Source organism: Mycothermus thermophilus, assembly GCF_041956435.1.
Source record: "Mycothermus thermophilus strain CBS 625.91 unplaced genomic scaffold VTJ04scaffold_1, whole genome shotgun sequence".
NCBI lineage: Eukaryota > Fungi > Ascomycota > Sordariomycetes > Sordariales > Chaetomiaceae > Mycothermus > Mycothermus thermophilus.
Genome location: NW_027191427.1, coordinates 2,470,174 through 2,487,886, shown reverse-complemented (window position 1 = coordinate 2,487,886; position 17,713 = coordinate 2,470,174). Strand labels below are relative to the sequence as shown.

General features: G+C 56.6%; 5 protein-coding genes across 5 annotated transcripts; 3 read left to right on the top strand and 2 right to left on the bottom strand.

The window, feature by feature from the left end:
* Positions 1-902: 902 nt before the first annotated feature.
* Positions 903-3,127, top strand: VTJ04DRAFT_935 (uncharacterized protein; the record flags this gene model as incomplete). Its single annotated transcript, XM_069367887.1, has 2 exons — positions 903-1,999; positions 2,092-3,127. 2 exons carry the CDS (start codon positions 903-905, stop codon positions 3,125-3,127), a joined length of 2,133 nt encoding a protein of 710 aa, XP_069223544.1.
* Positions 3,128-8,501: 5,374 nt separating this feature from the next.
* Positions 8,502-11,910, top strand: VTJ04DRAFT_934 (uncharacterized protein; the record flags this gene model as incomplete). Its single annotated transcript, XM_069367876.1, has 2 exons — positions 8,502-8,555; positions 8,626-11,910. 2 exons carry the CDS (start codon positions 8,502-8,504, stop codon positions 11,908-11,910), a joined length of 3,339 nt encoding a protein of 1,112 aa, XP_069223543.1.
* A 1,471-nt stretch (positions 11,911-13,381) lies between these two features.
* Positions 13,382-14,430, top strand: VTJ04DRAFT_933 (uncharacterized protein; the record flags this gene model as incomplete). The annotated part of the gene is made up of 2 exons (XM_069367865.1): positions 13,382-13,445; positions 14,033-14,430. 2 exons carry the CDS (start codon positions 13,382-13,384, stop codon positions 14,428-14,430), a joined length of 462 nt encoding a protein of 153 aa, XP_069223542.1.
* Positions 14,431-14,439: 9 nt separating this feature from the next.
* Positions 14,440-15,464, bottom strand: VTJ04DRAFT_932 (uncharacterized protein; the record flags this gene model as incomplete). The annotated part of the gene is made up of 5 exons (XM_069367854.1): positions 14,440-14,568; positions 14,636-14,841; positions 14,910-15,063; positions 15,152-15,244; positions 15,384-15,464. 5 exons carry the CDS (start codon positions 15,462-15,464, stop codon positions 14,440-14,442), a joined length of 663 nt encoding a protein of 220 aa, XP_069223541.1.
* A 1,035-nt stretch (positions 15,465-16,499) lies between these two features.
* VTJ04DRAFT_931 (uncharacterized protein) lies at positions 16,500-17,355 on the bottom strand (the record flags this gene model as incomplete). Its single annotated transcript, XM_069367843.1, has 3 exons — positions 16,500-16,628; positions 16,691-17,140; positions 17,203-17,355. 3 exons carry the CDS (start codon positions 17,353-17,355, stop codon positions 16,500-16,502), a joined length of 732 nt encoding a protein of 243 aa, XP_069223540.1.
* Between the last annotated feature and the right edge of the window lie 358 nt (positions 17,356-17,713).

The following is a 17,713-nucleotide window of genomic DNA, read 5'->3' as shown; positions in this document are numbered from 1 at the left end:
TACGTCTAGGGATATTTTGGGAGGTTGGTATTGGTGTTAAGGAGGGATGGCTCCTGAGCATATATGGCGTTTGGTGGGGATATGGATTTCTTTTACTTTTTTACTACGTATATATCGAGGCGGGAAACCAAAAAGGAGGACGACCATGGGGAATGATCATGGAGGATAGGGCGCTGATGTAGCCCGGTACCAGTGATGTAGCGAAATACTACATGCCAACGTATTGTACATGGATGGTGGATAGAGATAGGTGGAGTGTCATTGTGTCCCCTAGGCTGGATGGTACATGGAGTGCCTTCGCATACCCAAATGAGAAATGCAGATTTGTCACGACGGGGCTTGGTTCAATTGGAGCACAGCGTACCTAGCGAACACCTCTGTATTGCGATCCCAGTGCCTCGGCGCGGAGGCCGGGCAATGCCGATCATCCGGGGTTTGCGAATCATAAACGCATCGTAGCCGTTGCCACCGACGCTGGATTAGGCAATGTTCTCGAGCTCCGTTTGTGGCATCTTTTTGTCTTTCCATCTCATGTCCTCTTCAGCTAACAACCAGCTGGTGTTTCATCCTTCAAAATAGAGAAGCTTCTTCGCCGACCTCTTTTCCATCACTGGAAGCTTCAGGGTTTTACCGATCTTGGCAGCTAGCGCGGCTGTAACGACAGCGTAGGAGCTGTGTGCACGAGGGGAGCGGCGTTTCATCCCATCTTCAAACGAGCAAACTCGAGATCGGGGTGAGAACGACAGATGAACGGCGAGGGACGTATGACGACGGCGCGCAGAGTCCAGGCGCATGGTCAAGTGTCACAACGTCAACGAGGTGTATAAATATACAGGGACGGGCGGGTTCAGACAGGATTTTCGGTCATTTTGCGCAAACGAGCATCATCCCCGAGCTTCAATATGGCCAACGAGTCCGGCACGCCCACCACCCTGGACCTCGCCAGGCCGTCGTTTACAGACTTTTGGAAGAAGTCCAAGTCTGAGATTGGCGGCGGTGCATCAAAGATTCGGTTTGTGGAGAGCAAGACGCCAAGTCAGGGTTCGGGACGGAAGACCTCGGGTGATGGTGGAAAAGGAGGAGGAGGAGGAACGACACCAGCGGAGTCATCATCATCATCATCGCCATCGCCACCGTCACAGCAGCAGCAGCAACAGCACCAGTCACCACCCAACACAGATAATGGAAATGATAATAGTAATAATGCCAACACCACCCAACAGCCACAGCAACCCCTCGACAAGGCCCAGCTGCGGCGCCTCCAGGTCCGTCGCGCTCAGACGCAACATCGCCAGCGCAAGGCAAACTACATCCGCCAGCTCGAGACCGACGTTGCACGCTTGAGGGATATGATCGAGGCTGCGGAGAAGGATACCCGGGACCTGGCCAAGGAGAATGAACAGCTGAGGAAGAAGGCTATGGAGGCGGCTATTTCTGGGGCGAAGATTGGCGGTGGTGGTGGTGCTGCTGGTGCTGCTGCTTCTGCTATCCCTTCTCCTGGCTCTAGTTCGGGTATGACTGCTGGGTTGCTGTCCCCGACGTCGTCGTTGTCTATGATGACGACAAAGCAGACGGCCACGCTTCAAACACCAAGGCAAATCCCCCTGTCTCTGGATCAGGAGGTTGAGATGATCATGGGGGAGTCTGCCCCTCCAGCGCCGGCAGACGTTGGGGAGTTTACAGTCTCGCTGGGTTTTGACGAGGCCATCAATGCTCCGACATTCTATGTTTGTGTTGCCGAGTCGGTTGGGCCGCCGGCAGGGCCGCCGGCAATTACTGTTTCTCCTCCTGCTTCGGCCGTTTATCCTCCTCCAGGGACACAGCCTCAAGCACTTCAGCGGCAACAACACCAAAAACAGGGTCAGCAACAGCACTCGCAAGCCACCACCACCACCACCAGCTCTGCCGGCACTACGACCAGCCCCAACTACAACAACCACGATGATCTCCCGGACTTGACTCCCGCCCAAACCCAAGCTGCGATCAACTTCATCCTTGCGTAAGTCCCGCCATCAATCCATCCCCACCTCTCGCGCTATTATTAATAAGTGATATTTCAACATGGAAACTAACAAACCACCACCCATTCAGCCTCGAACACATCTGCCGCCTCCACTTCCACCCAACCACTTACGACCCGTCGCCCGAAGGCCAGCTCGGCGACCCCCCGCCGCCGCTGGCCGGGTTCATCCAACTGCCCCGCGGCGGCGGGCACTCGCTCATGGCGACGAGCCTCGCGCTGCACGGCGCGCCGGGGAAGAAGGGAAACAAAGCTTTCCAGGCGGCCTGGCGGTCGACGAAGGGGCTGAGGTGGGTGCCCGGGTTGGGGATGAAGTTGGGGAGCGTGCCGCCGCTGCCAGAGATGGATTTGGTGGGGACGGATGGGTTGGAAACGGAGGAAGAAGGAGATCGGCAGGGGCCCGAACTTCTTGAGGGAGGAAGGGTTCCGGGACTGGTGGCGATGGAGTGGGAAGGGGGAGATGGCGAGAGACGAGGAGCTTCTGCTGCTGCTGGTGGCCACGAAGAGGTGATGATGATGGATGTCGATTCAGGCATGAGTGCGAACGGACATGGACCGGTGGCAGCGATTGGCACACGCACAGGAACAGGCACAATGGGGACAGCGGAAACTCCAAGAATAGCAGCAACAACACCAGCACCAGCGCCACCAGCAGTGACGGGACGGACCGCTCCAACACCTCACCCATCAGCACACTTGGCCATGACACCATCGGCATCAACACCATCAGAACCACCACTACCAGCAGACCACGACCACGACCACCATCACCATCAACAACAACAACCACAACTAGAATCCCCATCACCACCCGACGACCCCAACGCCATCCCCTCCTGGCGGACCTCCGCGCTGACGCTGCGCGCGCTGCACGGCCTGGCCGCGACGCTGGCGAGCGCCGACCCGGACGGCGCCGAGCTGACGCCCGTGCAGGCGTGGTTCGAGCTGGCGAGGCGGGTCGGCCACGACAGGCTGCTCGTGCCCAGCGTGCTGGAGGCGCTCAAGCGCGAGCTGCACGGCCTGGTCAAGTGCAGGATGTACGGGGCGTGCATGCGGCGGGACGAGTTTGAGGGGGTTGTGGGGAGGGTGTTGGGGTTGGATAGCTAGGTGACGTAGCTAGCTACGTGTACTTCGTACATAACTAGGTACTCTTAGTATGGATGGAGGAAGAAGGGGAGACTGTGGTTGAATGTGCTGGGTTGGATCGCGAGGGGAGGGATGGCGGGAGTCGTTTTCGTGGAGGATAGGGTGGCGGTGGCATTGGATGGGTTTCCGTCGCCAACACGATACATACGGACAGGGATGGAGGGGAGCGAGTGAATACAAGACAATGGGCTGGAGACTTCATGGGTAACGATCAACACAAGAAACCCATGACTGACCATCGAGATCTATTTTGGACGCCTGCTCCGCGGATGCGTTGTCTCTGGTAGCTGGGGCTATTGTGAAAGTATGCCATAATGTTTCCTATTCCGGGGCCATCTGGTACGATCTTGCGGCCAGCTGAAGGAGAAAGATTCCATTTCTGCGAATCCGCGGTGGGTTTCCCCTCATAGTGTGCTCAGAATGCTGGCGCCTGGATGACATGGAAGAATATTGGCCGAGTGTTTCCCCTCATGGCTCGTTGTCTTTGTCTATCGCCAAGGTTAGTTTTACACGAGGATCTCTCTCAGAGACCGAGACCCCGAAAATATTTTTCGATCGTTATCGTAGGTTCACCCCCACTCAAGCTGCGAAAGGTAAGCAAAACGTTTCCCGAGAGAACTTGGCAAAGTTGTCGGCAAGTTTGATACCAAGACGGAGGAGGGAGGGGTTCTCGATACCAACTTCTCAGGATGGATGTGCTTCCGGCGGGGACAGCCTTCGGGTGTTGTGCACATGCTTAGAGGTTGCATATACTAGGATACAAGGACTAGGACCACCCGCCGATACGTGATTTATCGCTGACATCATACATACATGCCAAGCGTGGCAGTCCGGAGCTACGTGTTACCAACGACTTATAGGTGAGATAGCAAGCATGGTGGTAGTACAAACCCGGAGACTATTCTCAAGCGGGGTACAGGTGAGACAAGGCACATTCACAGATGTCAGAAAGTTACGGCGGAGAAAGAGGGGCTGCTCGTAGTGTAGCTAGGTAGGTATCCTATCCGGCCGTGCAACGGAGGATCGCGGCTATGTCTGTATGTACTGTATTTGATACTGGGCGGGATGGCGGGCGGACTACTCGGTAGGCGGAACGTACCTCTCTCTCTTCTCAGCTCAGCTCGGCACAGCTTCAGGCCGCTCACCCCTCCAAGATCTTACGGTGGCATTGCAGATGCGAGCCTGCCAGCATGCGCGCTGTTGTGCGTGTAGCCCGAGGAAAAGCGGTGATGACACATATATTGGGCCGTTGGAGGCGGGTCGGGAGTTGTGTGTCGGTACCTTGGCACTGCCGCAAGCCGCCACGAGCTGAGGTGTGTGCGAGAGAGAAACCGTGAGAATGGTGAGAATCGCGAGAATGTGGAAACTGTTCGGTCAATATGAGGTGATGTTTGCAGCTACAGAGCTCGGATAGCTGAGCGCTGAAGCCGCCGGGCATCTCGGCGTGCATTTGCCCAGACGATTCGGTGAGACGAGGTGTAGTTTACGGAGAAATCGGAGTCGGGGCGCCTTCGGTTTTTCTCCGGACACATGGCGTTCACCTTTGTTCCTTTTTGTCCTTTTGCTCTCCATGTGGTTCATGTCGCTGCTCGTCTGCCCGTTGTCCGTCCGTCCGTCTCCCACGAGCTGTTGTATCAGGGCCGCAGCAGCGTTAAGTGAATGTGCAGATGCCAAGAGCCAGGCCAGGAATGTAGCCCTTCGGGGGTGGTGGTCTTCACATCTTGGCTCGGGGATGGCTACGGCTGAGGTCAACAGTGGGGGCGCCAACGCGGCCGTCACAGGGGTCCGATGGATTTTCATCGTCAGCATTGCTCATTGCAGCGCGTCGCAGCGCAGCGCAGCGCGTGAGACTGCAGCGACCAGGTTTCCTGCCCTGGAAACTTGGTGCGTCGAATCGAACGATTTCACCGGCTGGCTGGCACGACCAAGGACAGTTGAAGGGTTGTATTGCAGGGCGTTGGGGCGTCGGTGGGCGTTTTTCGCTTTTGCTTTGTCAAGACTAACCGGTTCACTTGTGCTCAGGAACTTCCATTGTTGCGTTGTGTTGTCTTGTTGTTGTGTTGAAGGCAGCTGGATTCGATAGTCTCATGTGTGTCCCGTCGATGACATGTTTTGTCTGTCTTGCCCTCGCTCGTTGCTCACTTGTTTTATTGTTGTTGTGAGGGACCGAGGGCCCGGATACGAGTCGGTTGGGCTGCATGGGGAGAAGCGGATGCATGGACATGGGAGCGATGCAAGCACTAGGGCGAGGGAGGCGCCGAATCGACGATCCTTTTGCGTTGTTGTATGTATGAATGTATGTATGTACATACATAGAGTCGTTGAAGAAGTGTCCGGGGCGGTGATCGGTAAGTGCTGGAATACGTCCTGGGTAGGGTTATAGAGGTTTCGGCGTGGTGTAAAGGAGGACAATGTCTGGGGGTAGTAACACAGAGTGTGCTGGCTGGGACAACGACTGGATTTTATACAAGTCTATCTACAACCGTAGCAAGAGGCATGATCATCCGTGACGCCGACGCTGGCGCCATGTTGGGCAAGAGTAAGGTGAGCTCTGGATGATTGCTTGAGTTGAGTCGTGTGCTCCGTCAAGCACCTTTGATGTCGATTCGTGGGGCATCTGTCGATCAGTCAGTGAGGGAGAGCGGCCAGGTGGGAGGCTAAGATGATCCTCGGCTGTCGTCTTGGGTTCCATCCAGGCACCCAAGGCCCAAAAAAATAGAAGCTCAATAGCAACCACTGCCCACTCCCGAGTCCGAGTTCCGAGTGAAACTCTGGAAGCTCCAAAAGAAACTATCGTTGCTGGAAATTACCACCATTCCCGACTGCGATAAGCAACTTGGCTGCCTCTAAGAACTTGGCTACCCCAGGTAGCTAGCTATAGTTCCTGGAGAGCACGCCGTTCGTGCTCCATACAAGGCGGACACTAGGAGATTGGATCAACTTGTACAGAGATAGGTCCGGAGAATGGACGGGGTCCGGAGGGGTCAGAGGTGTGTCCTAAACTGCTGGAGGTCCATCGGAAGCGGGATGGACCCGGAGCGGGAACACAACTTGGAACTGCCCTGGCACGTGTTTTCCACAACAAGACCCAACCCTGTGCTTCCAAGTTCCACAGGTCCTGGAAAGAACACAACCCGGACTGCCGGGGAAGTTTTTGGTGTTCACTTCACTTCCAGATCTGTGGTTTTGGCAATTTGGAATCTCGACGTTACACTACACTAGGTGTCTTCTCCCTACACTTCTAGGAGCAATTTAGTTACTCACACTACAAGCAACAAATCTCCGGGACACAGACTCGACCTGAGTCATGGCAACAAGGAAAGGGTACCCTTCCTTCTGTGTTGTGTTGACTTCACTTGTTGGCCGGGCACCCCTGACGTTCCAGGATCCAAAAATCTTCAAGTCGTCGCTGCCAGACCAGACCAGAGAATCGGATAACGCTACGGAGTAGACCAATCCTGGCTGTCCGTGCATCTCCACTCGGGCACTGGTGCCCGCTGCTTTTTTCTCCTTTTTTCTCGAACCACACCGGCCAATGGCAAGGCCACGCGCATCTCCAACAGAACGCACTATTTGTTGCTTTCACTGTGGTTTAATTGGAAACGACACAGCACCACAAGAAACGGCGACTCGCCCGCAGATGAGTCGCATGATTTTGTTTCCAGCTCCGAGGCTGACGGAGGACGGCGCCGGCCTTTTCACTTGACGTTGACGCTATCTATCTCCTCAAGGGCAATAGTTGGTGAAGGTTAGCTTAGGTAGCAACAACCCAGTTCTCAGCTCCGACAGAGAGGAACCGGTGCGGATCTCCTCGGACAAGCACCTACTACGTTGTTACTGGGCCTGAAGGAACAACATCCATCACCGGGCCTCAACGTGAGGAATTGGGCAGCGGGATTCTCTCGATGGACTCTTCTCTTGAATTGAAGCCAACGTAAAGTCCTCCTTCTTCTTTCAAGTCTGGAGGAGCTACGTAGCAGTGTAGTGATGCTGTAGCTCGTATTGATCTTGTGTGACGCAGGAGCTCCAATGCGATGACGTTCTCTGGCACTCTCGCATTGGCCCAAAGCCACCGCCAAGACAGTCCGGCACTCCCACCGTCGAGCTCCCGCCGTGTGGTGTGCCGGGCCCTGGACGGAGCCCTGAACGAGGCCAGGAGAGCGAGGAGGAGTCCGCCCACTGATCGACTGCACTGCCCTGCCGGCCCTGCAGCTTGGCACGCTCATTTCCTGTCTGATCAACCATCGTCCAACTGGCACGCCCACGCCCCCCCCTTTCAGCTTTCGCTTGGCTTGTCTTGTCTCTCTTGTGTTCACTGCGCCGTCCAGTGGAAAAATCGGACAGAGAGATGAGAAGAAAGCCCCAGGAGAAGTGAACGGCCCCGGTCAGAATGCCGCTCACCCAACTCTGCAGCTTGCCGATACGGAGAGAATTGCTGTTGCTGTTGAAGTTCCGGCTTGCTCGGGCCATCCGATCCTTCCAGCCCGTCCCTCGAGCTTCTCCGGATGGTGGAGCGGATGGACCCGATGGACCCGATGGACCCGATGGGTCTGGATGGTTGCGTTGGACGAGACAGACTGTCGGGTCCTCTTTGTTGAGTGTTCGCAATGACCTCCCTGTCCCCAGAGGTCCGCCGCCTAGCAACATCCCAGCAAGCCACGCTTTTTCACACCAGGACACCGTCAACAACACCTAATTTCCCCTGGCATTAGCGCCTTGGGTCTCCGCGCGCCAGCGCAAATCGTCAACAAAACAGAGGACATCCACGATGTCTGCCCGTCTCGTCGGAGAACAGCCTCTTCGGCCAATGCTCGCTCTTAATTCGCCGCCCACCACACAACCCGCGGGGTTGCAGACCTCGACCCCTGTCCAGTTCGCCCTACCCCCCTGGAAATCTCTGTGCCCAAGATAGGCGGCATGGCCCATCAGCACTCGCTTCTCTTGTCTTGGCCAGGCCTTTTCTCGCTCACCCCCTTCTCGCGCTGGTGGGGCGTCCATGCGGCTGCTAGCCCGGCAGGGTAGCCTCCCTGTCATCGCGGGTCCCAGATCCAAGGGTGACCTAACAGGGCTGCCTGTCGTCGTCGTCCTCACCGCGCGCCGTGTCACCCACCCAGGCCACGAGTCTCGGCGCGCGGTCGACATGGGCGCCACACCCCCGAGAGAGGCCCGGCAACGGTCGCCGCCGACTATATCTTGAAAATGGCCCCTCCCATACCGTTCCCCGGATCCTCCTTTTGCTCCCCTTCTTCACCCATCCGACCCTGTCACTCGTTTTGTACGGTCCCGTCCAGTTGGTGTGTCGCCGTCCGCGATTTCGGACGACCCAGTCTTCAAGATGAAGGCCTCACCATCGTCAAGGACATTGTTTTCTTCTCTTCTCCTTTCCTCGGTACGAATCCCGTCTCCCCATGACCAATTGCGGAAGATGCCATGATCATAGAGACTGACCTCCTCCACAGCTCCCGCTGTCCCTCGCTCAGCTCACCATCCCCACTCTTCCCGAGGGCTGGGACTATGTTGGCTGCTATACCGATGTGCCGGGTAGGACAATCAACGCCGCCGCGTACGCGGACGGCGAGAACATGACGATTGAGAACTGCATCGCCTACTGCGCCGAGCGTAACTTCGCCTATGCTGGTACCGAGTGGTCAATCGAGTGCTTTTGCGGTTCCGTGCTCGCCGCAGGCACTGCTCAGGTCTCCGATGCTGAGTGCAACATGCCCTGCTCGGGCGACTCCAGCCAGCCCTGCGGCGCCGGCCAAAGGTTGACCCTTTTCCACACCGACAACGCGGCGCCCGGCCCCGAAGTGAACCCCGGTGTTAATGGCTATGAGTACATCGGCTGTTACGCGGAAGGCACCACCGGCCGTGCCCTCACCTACGCTGCTCCAGTCCCCGGCAACGAGATGACCGTCGACAAGTGCACGGCGGCCTGCCACGCCGCCAACTACATCTTGGCAGGTGTCGAGTATTCGGGAGAGTGCTTCTGCGGCAACAGCATCCAGAATGGCGGCGCCCTGGCCAATGAGGGCTGCACCATGCTCTGCAACGGCAACCAGAGCGAGTATTGCGGTGGCCCCAACCGTCTGAACGTCTACGCCTTTGGCGGCCAGTTCGAGGCTCCGACCACCACGAGCAGCGCGGCCGCTTCCACCAGCACTGCTGGCGGCCCGAGCCATCCTGAGGAGGTGGGCGACTACACCTTCTATGGCTGCTACACCGACAGCGTCGCCAACCGCGCCCTCAACGGTGCTTTCTGGGCCTCGGGCGACATGACGCTGGAGGCTTGCGCCGCTTTCTGCTCGGGCTACACCTACTTCGGTACCGAGTACTCCACCGAGTGCTTCTGCGGCAACAGCTTCAACGGCGGCTCGACCGTTGCTCCCACTTCTCAGTGCAACATGCTGTGCGGTGGCAACACGGGCACTTACTGCGGCGCCGCTGACCGCTTGTCTGTTTACTCGCTCAATGGCTCTCCGCCGCAGAGCTCCTCTGCTCCGGCCACCACCAGCAGTGCCCCGGCCACCTCCAGCACCTCGGCCGTTCCGGCCCCGAGCGGTCTTCCTGAGGGTTGGTCGTATCAAGGTTGCTGGGTTGACAACGCCCAAGGCCGTATCCTGCCTCACCAGGTTCCCGATCCCGCCGGCAACACCCTTGCCGTCTGCGCGAACCTTTGCAAGGATCTCGGCTACATCATCGCTGGTGTCGAGTACTCGGTTCAGTGCTTCTGCGGCAACGCCATCCACAATGGCGGCGAGCAGGCCCCCGAAAATCAGTGCAACATGCCCTGCCCTGGTGACGCTACCCAGAAGTGCGGTGATGGCAACCGCCTCAACATCGCCTCCCTCGGCACTCCGGACATCTATCAGCCGCCTGCTCCGATTGAGCAGGTTGGCGACTGGGAATACCAGGGCTGCCTTGAGGACAACCTGGGCGACCAGCGTACCTTCCCTTGGCAGCTTTTCTTCCCCGGCACCATGACTCCCGAGCTGTGCCTCAACCGCTGCAAGCAGTTCGGCTATGCCGCCGCCGGTCTCGAGTACGGCGAGGAGTGCTACTGCGGTGACCCGGAGAACATTGCCACCCGTGGCGCCACCTTCACTCCCGAGTCGGAGTGCGCCCTTCCTTGCGCTGGCAACCCCCAAGCCATTTGCGGTGGTCTGAGCCGCATGACCACCTACTTCTGGACGGGTGAGCCGCTCTACGAGTGGGACTTCCCCCAGGATTGGCGTGCCGGCCAGTACCAGTTCCTCGTCGACGGTGTCACTATCCCGCTCATCACCCAGGAGACCATCACTGGCAAGGTTTCGTTCATCTCCAAGCACGGCACTGGTCCCGGCAATGAGACTGGCGCCTACGAGTACGACCCCGTTCTCAACAGCTTCCGTGAGCTGCACCTCAAGACCGACGTCTTCTGCGCTGCTGGCGTCACCCTTCCCGACAAGGCTGGCCGTCAGCTCAACGTTGGTGGCTGGTCTGGCGACTCCACCTATGGCACTCGTCTCTACTGGCCCGATGGCACTCCTGGCACCTGGGGCACCCACGACTGGCAGGAGAACGTCAACGTGCTCTCTCTCCAGGAGGGTCGCTGGTATCCTACGGCCTTGGTCTTGACCAACGGCTCCATCTTGGTCATCGGTGGCTCCATCGGCTCCAACGACGCCGCCACGCCCACGCTCGAGATCCTGCCTCACACCGGCACTCCCCCGCTCTACATGGAGTGGCTCGACCGTACCCACCCCAACAACCTGTACCCCTTCCTGGCTATCCTCCCGAGCGGCGGCATCTTCGTGCAGTACTGGAACGAGGCTCGCATCCTGGACCCCGTCACCTTCGACACCATCAAGGTCCTCCCCAACGCCCCCGGCGCTGTCAACAACGACCTGGGTGGCCGTACCTACCCGCTTGAGGGTACCATGGTCCTGCTCCCGCAGAAGGCCCCGTACACCGATCCTCTCGGTGTGCTCATCTGCGGTGGTTCCGTCGACGGTCCCGCCACCGCTCTTGACAACTGCGTCAGCATCTATCCGGATGCCCCGAACCCGACCTGGACCATTGAGCGCATGCCCTCGAAGCGTGTCCTGACCTGCATGGCTCCCCTGCCCGACGGCACCTACCTCATCATCAACGGTGCTCACCACGGTGTTGCTGGCTTCGGTCTCGCCAACCAGCCCAACTACAACGCTGTCCTGTACGACCCCGAGAAGCCGGTCCACAAGCGCATGTCGGTCCTTGCCAACACCACCATCGCCCGCATGTACCACTCTGAGGCCATCACCCTGCTCGACGGCCGCGTCCTTGTCTCGGGATCCAACCCTGAGGACGGTGTTCACCCTGAGGAGTACCGCGTCGAGGTCTTCCTCCCGCCTTACCTCACTTCTGGCAAGGCTCGCCCGACCTTCACTCTCAATGACAAGGACTGGGAGTATGGCCAGCAGTACACCTTCTCTCTCGGTGGCCCGGCTCAGCACGGCGACATCACCGTCACCCTCCTGGGTTCCGTCTCCAGCACCCACGGCAACTCGATGGGTGCCCGCACCCTCATGCCTGCGGTCAGCTGCTCGGGCACCTCATGCACCGTCACGGCTCCTCCCAACGCTAACATTGCCCCGCCGGGTTGGTACCAGTTCTTCGTCCTCGACGGCGGCATCCCGGCCGTCGGCGTCTACGTCCGCATCGGTGGTGACCCGGCTGGTCTTGGCAACTGGCCTCAGCATCCTGACTTCTCTACGCCGGGTATCTAAATGATGTAACCTTCAACACCGGCGAAGGTGATCGGTAGGGGTGGTGGGGGGCGGAGGAAGAGGGTGGCGTGCAGTTTTTTGGGTCCTGCTTTGGGTCAAGGGGGTTTCAGCGGCGGAAAGGGGAATGGGATACATCTAAACCGGGGAAACGGATGGCCGGACGGACGCGATGGGACTGGACAAAACATCTTTTTTCCTCTCAGTCAGGGTCGTGTCTTTCGTTTTTTCCTCCTCCAACCTCTCTCGTCTCTTGCTCTCATCACACTCTAGCGCCCTCGCTCACTCACTCACTTGCTCTTTATATTAATTAATTGTCTTTATCGTCTCTATATATATCCCCCGTATGCTGTGGTGACGGGTGTTGGCGGGGTCGTTCGGGCAATCCAAGCTCTTCCGGTCCCCCCTGCTTGTCATGATGGCATGCACGTTTTATTTCTTAAAGTTCCTCTGCTTCCGCCTCTCATGTACCTGGCACAAATGGTAATGGAACGGAGGGTTTTGTTTCCTTTTTTCCAGTAAATATATGTATTTGTTAATTAATGATCTGATGAGACATTCTTGCTTGCAGTGCTTCTGTGACGATGTCTGAATGATGACTTCGATCTGTCATGCTTTCCCGTAGGCCCAACCATTTTGGATGTCTGTCGTGTGTCTGGTTCAGCCAGAATTCTTAGGTGGATATATCTCGGTCCTGAGTCTCTGGGCAGCAGATGACGCTTATTAATAATATGTAGTAGGTCAGGTAGTGATATCCTGAGGTCCTTCAGTCCCTTCCTGACACCCGTTCAAGTCAACTCGGCGCAAATGGAAAACGGGAGAGAGGTTTCCTCGGTGTTTTGCACTTTGTCTGATACTTTCCAGTGGCTTACAGCTTAAAGATACTCTGTATATCCATGCTCTAAGTACTAGTCTGCTGGCAGGTATCGAAGGGTGGTTGGCAAGTCTGCCTCAGCCGGGCCTTTTTTTCTGATTTTCTTTTCGCAGCAAATACAATGTATATGCCTAATGACAGATGCTGGAATATTCAGGAACGACACCTCCACTAACAGAGAGATGCGTTTTGCGCACCTAGGCTAAGTAAGGACGGATGAGAGGCAACCTCTGGAATAATATCCGGCTGGCTTTCCGAATACAATCGAAGCCAAAGTTTATGACGATCGACAGTTGGCGCAGAGCTGCTATACTGATCAACGGTGGACGGACCGACGGACGGATGGACCCTGACTACCTAGGGAGGGAACAACATCTTCTGAGAGAGAATTGACATCCGATCATCGAGAAAGGCTTGTACTTTGTAGAGCACTGGACCCTGCTGTGCAGACTTCAAGTTATTTTCCGACTCCACACAGAATAGGATGCGACTCTCAACCCAGACAAAGACTCTGATTCCGTGAGATCAGAAGACAGTAAACGACAATCACATTCTCAAATTCCCTCTGCTTCAGCGTCAATCAATTAATACTACCTAATTATGAGTCCCATAGTACTCAGCCCCAGCCACAGCCCCAGCACAACCAACCCTACCTCTTTACCAAGTATGTATCGAGCTACATACGTGCCCTCTTTCCTGTATAGCAAAGTGACTGACTGATTCGGCATTCCTTCACACCCAGAAAAAAAAAACAGGCAGGCCAAACAAACATCCCGTGTAACAACCGAGAAAATCAACAACTCAAACCCGCAAACCACCACCACAGGCATCCATCCTGTGCCCCAAGGGACAAATGTCTCAGTCAACACCGGAGGTGTTGGGGGGTTGGCGGGACAACAAACCCGCATCACAAGACATCATCAACTCCGTGGGGATATACCCTCCTCCCGTCCCTCACTGCCGACCAACGGAAACCCTGATGATCGAAAACTGGAACGATGTACATCATTAACAAAAGCTTGTATTCTTCATGTGCCCATCTATACCTGCACAGGATTCTCGTCATGTCAGTCTCCCGCAGAGCAACCGGGCCGTGGACCTTGATGTCATGATAACTGAGTAATCCGAGCCCCACAGCGGGGCTGCTTCACCGCCTTGATGACGGGATGGAGCATGATCTCAGTCTCCCACTCCTGTTGAAGCCCAACTCCTCGGCACAACATCGGAACCAAACACTTGACTGACTTGCAGGAAGCAAGGAGAGCACGCATCTGTCGAGACAATGGCGTCTCTTGTTGATCTACCTAAACGCCGCAATTTATGCAGCAATGTTCAGATCTAGCTTTCGTACTTGGGTCAGAGCCTTTGGGGTTTCCTGCTCGACCACAAACCAGAGAAGAAACACATTTGCCACCACTCCAGCCTCCCAAAAGAGATTTGCGCTCCCATGCCTCCCTCTTCCCGCGGCAAAAGAAGAAATTCCCTGCCAATGCCTCAGCCGATCCTCCCAGGACGCGATCCCCCAATGTCCATCCCGGATGCCTGTACGGTCATCTGGCACATGTCTCGGGGAAAGATGCGTCATATCCTTTCGTAACGGGCATTACCAAATCCTATCCGTTCTCCTTCACCATATGCTGCTCAACTGAGCCAGGCGCTCAGAGGTCGTCATCATCCTCAGGCAGGGGCGCCGCGGCAGCCGCCTCCATCTCAGCCTCGTACTTCTTGAGCAGCTCGGTGTCAACCTGGACCTCAGCGGGGGCCAGGGCAGGCGCAGCGACGAACTCCTATTGTGTTTTGTTAGTCTCACATCCAATGCCGTAGCTAGGGATCAAGTCTGTGCGTTCGACGTACCAGGGCCGGGTTGCCAACAAGCTTGCGAGCGAGCCAGAGGAAGGGCTTCTCGAAGTTGTAGTTGGACTTGGCCGAAATGTCGTAGTACTGGAGGTTCTTTTTCCGGTGGAAGGTGATGGTCTTGGCCTTGACCTTGCGCTCCTTGACATCGACCTTGTTGCCGCACAGAACGATGGGAATGTTCTCGCAGACGCGGGTCAGATCACCTGGTTACCACCGTTAGCCAATTCTGCTCACCACTTCTTGTTGCCGATTTCTTTCAGATTGCACGTACGATGCCAGTTGGGAACGTTCTTGTAGGTGATGCGCGACGTCACGTCGAACATGATGATGCCGCACTGGCCGTTGATGTAGTAGCCATCGCGGAGACCACCAAACTTCTCCTGACCGGCAGTGTCCCACACATCGAACTGGATGGGGCCGAAGTTCTAAAGGCGGACTTGGCGTCAGTATTCGAGGGGGAGCTGTGGCCTTGGAGCAATACCGGGCGAAAGAACGAAGGGACGGGCGACTTACGGTGGTGAAACCGAGAGGGTGGACCTCGACACCGAGAGTGGCCATGTACTTCTTCTCGAACTCGCCAGTCAGGTGGCGCTTGACGAAAGTGGTCTGCACAAGATGGGTTAGCACCATGACGCCCTCACAACCCCGCAATCGGCCCAATCGACAGGGCAAACCAAAGCGGTGCGCGAAATGCGCCCACCAGCCCACCATGATTTCCATCGAAAGGAGGGAGCAAAAATCTCACCTTGCCAGTACCACCATCGCCGACGAGGACGAGCTTGAAGGTCGGGACGTTGCCCTGCGGCTGCTGCTGCGGCTGAGCCATGTTTGTGTTGATGAGGAGATTAAGGAAGACGAAAAAGTGGTGGAATCGCGTCTGCGGTCGGCCAGGATTAGCTGCGAGGATTCGCGACAAGAATGAGGGGCTCGTTTGGAGTTCCAGGAGTTGTTGGATTGGGATGGAATCTCCAAGAACAAGAGGATTCAGTTGTCGACAGAAAACTGTTGGGGGATCACGTACAGGTGGGAGTTTTGAATGACAGAACTGGAGGGTTGATGGGTGGTCGGGTTGCAAGAAATGAGAGTGGCGCTGGGGGAGGGAGCAATGTTGTTTTCATAAGGCACCTTGGGAGCCCGCCGCAGCAGCCTTGGAAAAACTCGTTGGGCGGCGGGGTGATATGGTCACGTGATTTCTTGGCCCGTGCGTTGCACCCACAGACCAAGATGGAAGGCGTGCGAAGGGCGGGCATGCAGGCAACATCAGCCAAACCTTAAGCTGAGCTCAGCTCGGAATCCGCCTCAGCCTTTCAACCTCAGACGCCGGTATGTTCATCATCTTTTTCACTCTACATCTCAAACTTTGTTTGCTTTTTGTGAGCAGCTTCTTTTTGGGCATTGTGTGTGCTATCGCCTGTGCCAGAATCAAACAGCATGAACCTTACTTTGTTGTCCATTTTGATCTCCCAGACGCCGTTGCTCCCTGCCCACCTCGCCATCCTCTCGCCACCCCGTCCTCTTGATTAGGTAATCAGCATGGAAAAGGAGACATCGTCCAGATCGCTGCCTGACCATAGCTCTCGCCCCGGGTGCCTTCCAGCAGCAGGGGATCCATTTGATCGATGCCCGTTTCAGGCCCAAGCTGGACGAATGGATTCTTGATTTCGACCAAGGCTCTCCGTTGCGTGTTTCTTGTGCAGAACGAGGAAGGTCACTGCCTGGAGCCTGTATTCTTCTGTCATCTACACATCAGCCCAGACCCGGCTTCTCAAGGCCGGTGAAAACAGTCGGAGTGGTTATTGGTTGGCTCTGCAGCGCACTGCAATTGTCATGTAAGGTGCCAAACCTGCGTCCAACCTTCTGCCTAAATCGGGAGGATATGGCACCCAAGCATTCCCCTCCCACCCCAGTCACGTCGAGGTACGAGGTTGAGACGCAGTTCTTGTGGCCGCGGGCCGGTGCCAATACGCGAAATCTTGACGATGATGGTTTGCTGGGTTCTGTGTGTCAGCCGTCTTGTCCATGAGAACGCCAGGGGGAGAGTCGACCGCTTACCCCTTCATTCCCCTGCACGCACTCTCCCACCTTGCGGAGGTTGTCGTGGTTCTGGAAATTGACGTAGCCAAAATTCCGGATCAGGTCACCGGGCTTTAGCCCGGCAGCAGCGGCTGGGCTGTTGTCCGCCACCGTGTTGACTTTGGCAAAGGGTTGATCCAACGTCTCGGGTACGGGATCCCGGGGTAGTAAAGTCAAGTCGACCTCGACGCGGGCCGCTTCAGCGCTGGCGGTAGTTTCCTTCTTGGTTTCCTCCTCGTTGTCACTCTCGTCGCTTTCAACGGTGGCAAAGTGCTCGTGGAGGCGCTTCTCAATCACGTTCATCAGCTCCTTCCAGTCGTTTCGGAGGTGGATGATGCGAGATCTCGTGGTCCGGATCGTAACTACGTCAATGTCTGCGCGGGGAAACCCATCTGGGGTAAGAAGGCTGGTGTTCATGTCGACGCCATGCTGTAGCCCGTCTCTTGTCAGCTGGTGCGGATGTGGATGGCCGATGGAAAGGGCCTACAGACCGAGTCAAGGATGCGACCCAAGGCCCGCAGTTCGCCCTCTATCTGATCCTTCTTCTTCTGGAGCTCAGCGATGGTGAGGCGGGTGTCGCTCCCGTTTGAGGCGCGAGCGGTCGTGGGCCCTGAAGGGACAGTGGGCGCGACGAGGTTGCTCATGGTTATAGTGGTGAAGGAGGCAGCAGTAGACGTTGGATGTCAAATATAGGTCTGTCGTGGCCAACCAGTTCATCTCATGGATGGGTTGGAGGGGCGACTGTAAGTTACACGTGACAGCAGAAGGGCGCTGTCCCGGAGGATGATGATCTGCAGGCTACCTAGGGATCTTAGTCGTGGATGTCTTCGGAATTTGGAAGCCGTCAGTCCCCAACAAATGATGGAACTGTACCGATATACCAGAGTTCGCGGCGCGGGGTAGCTTGCAGGAGGATGACCGGAAGGTGGTGGTGGATGATGGATGACGAACAGGCAGCTGTAGCTGGAACCCTGGTGGACGGCAGTTGATGGAGGCCCGGGG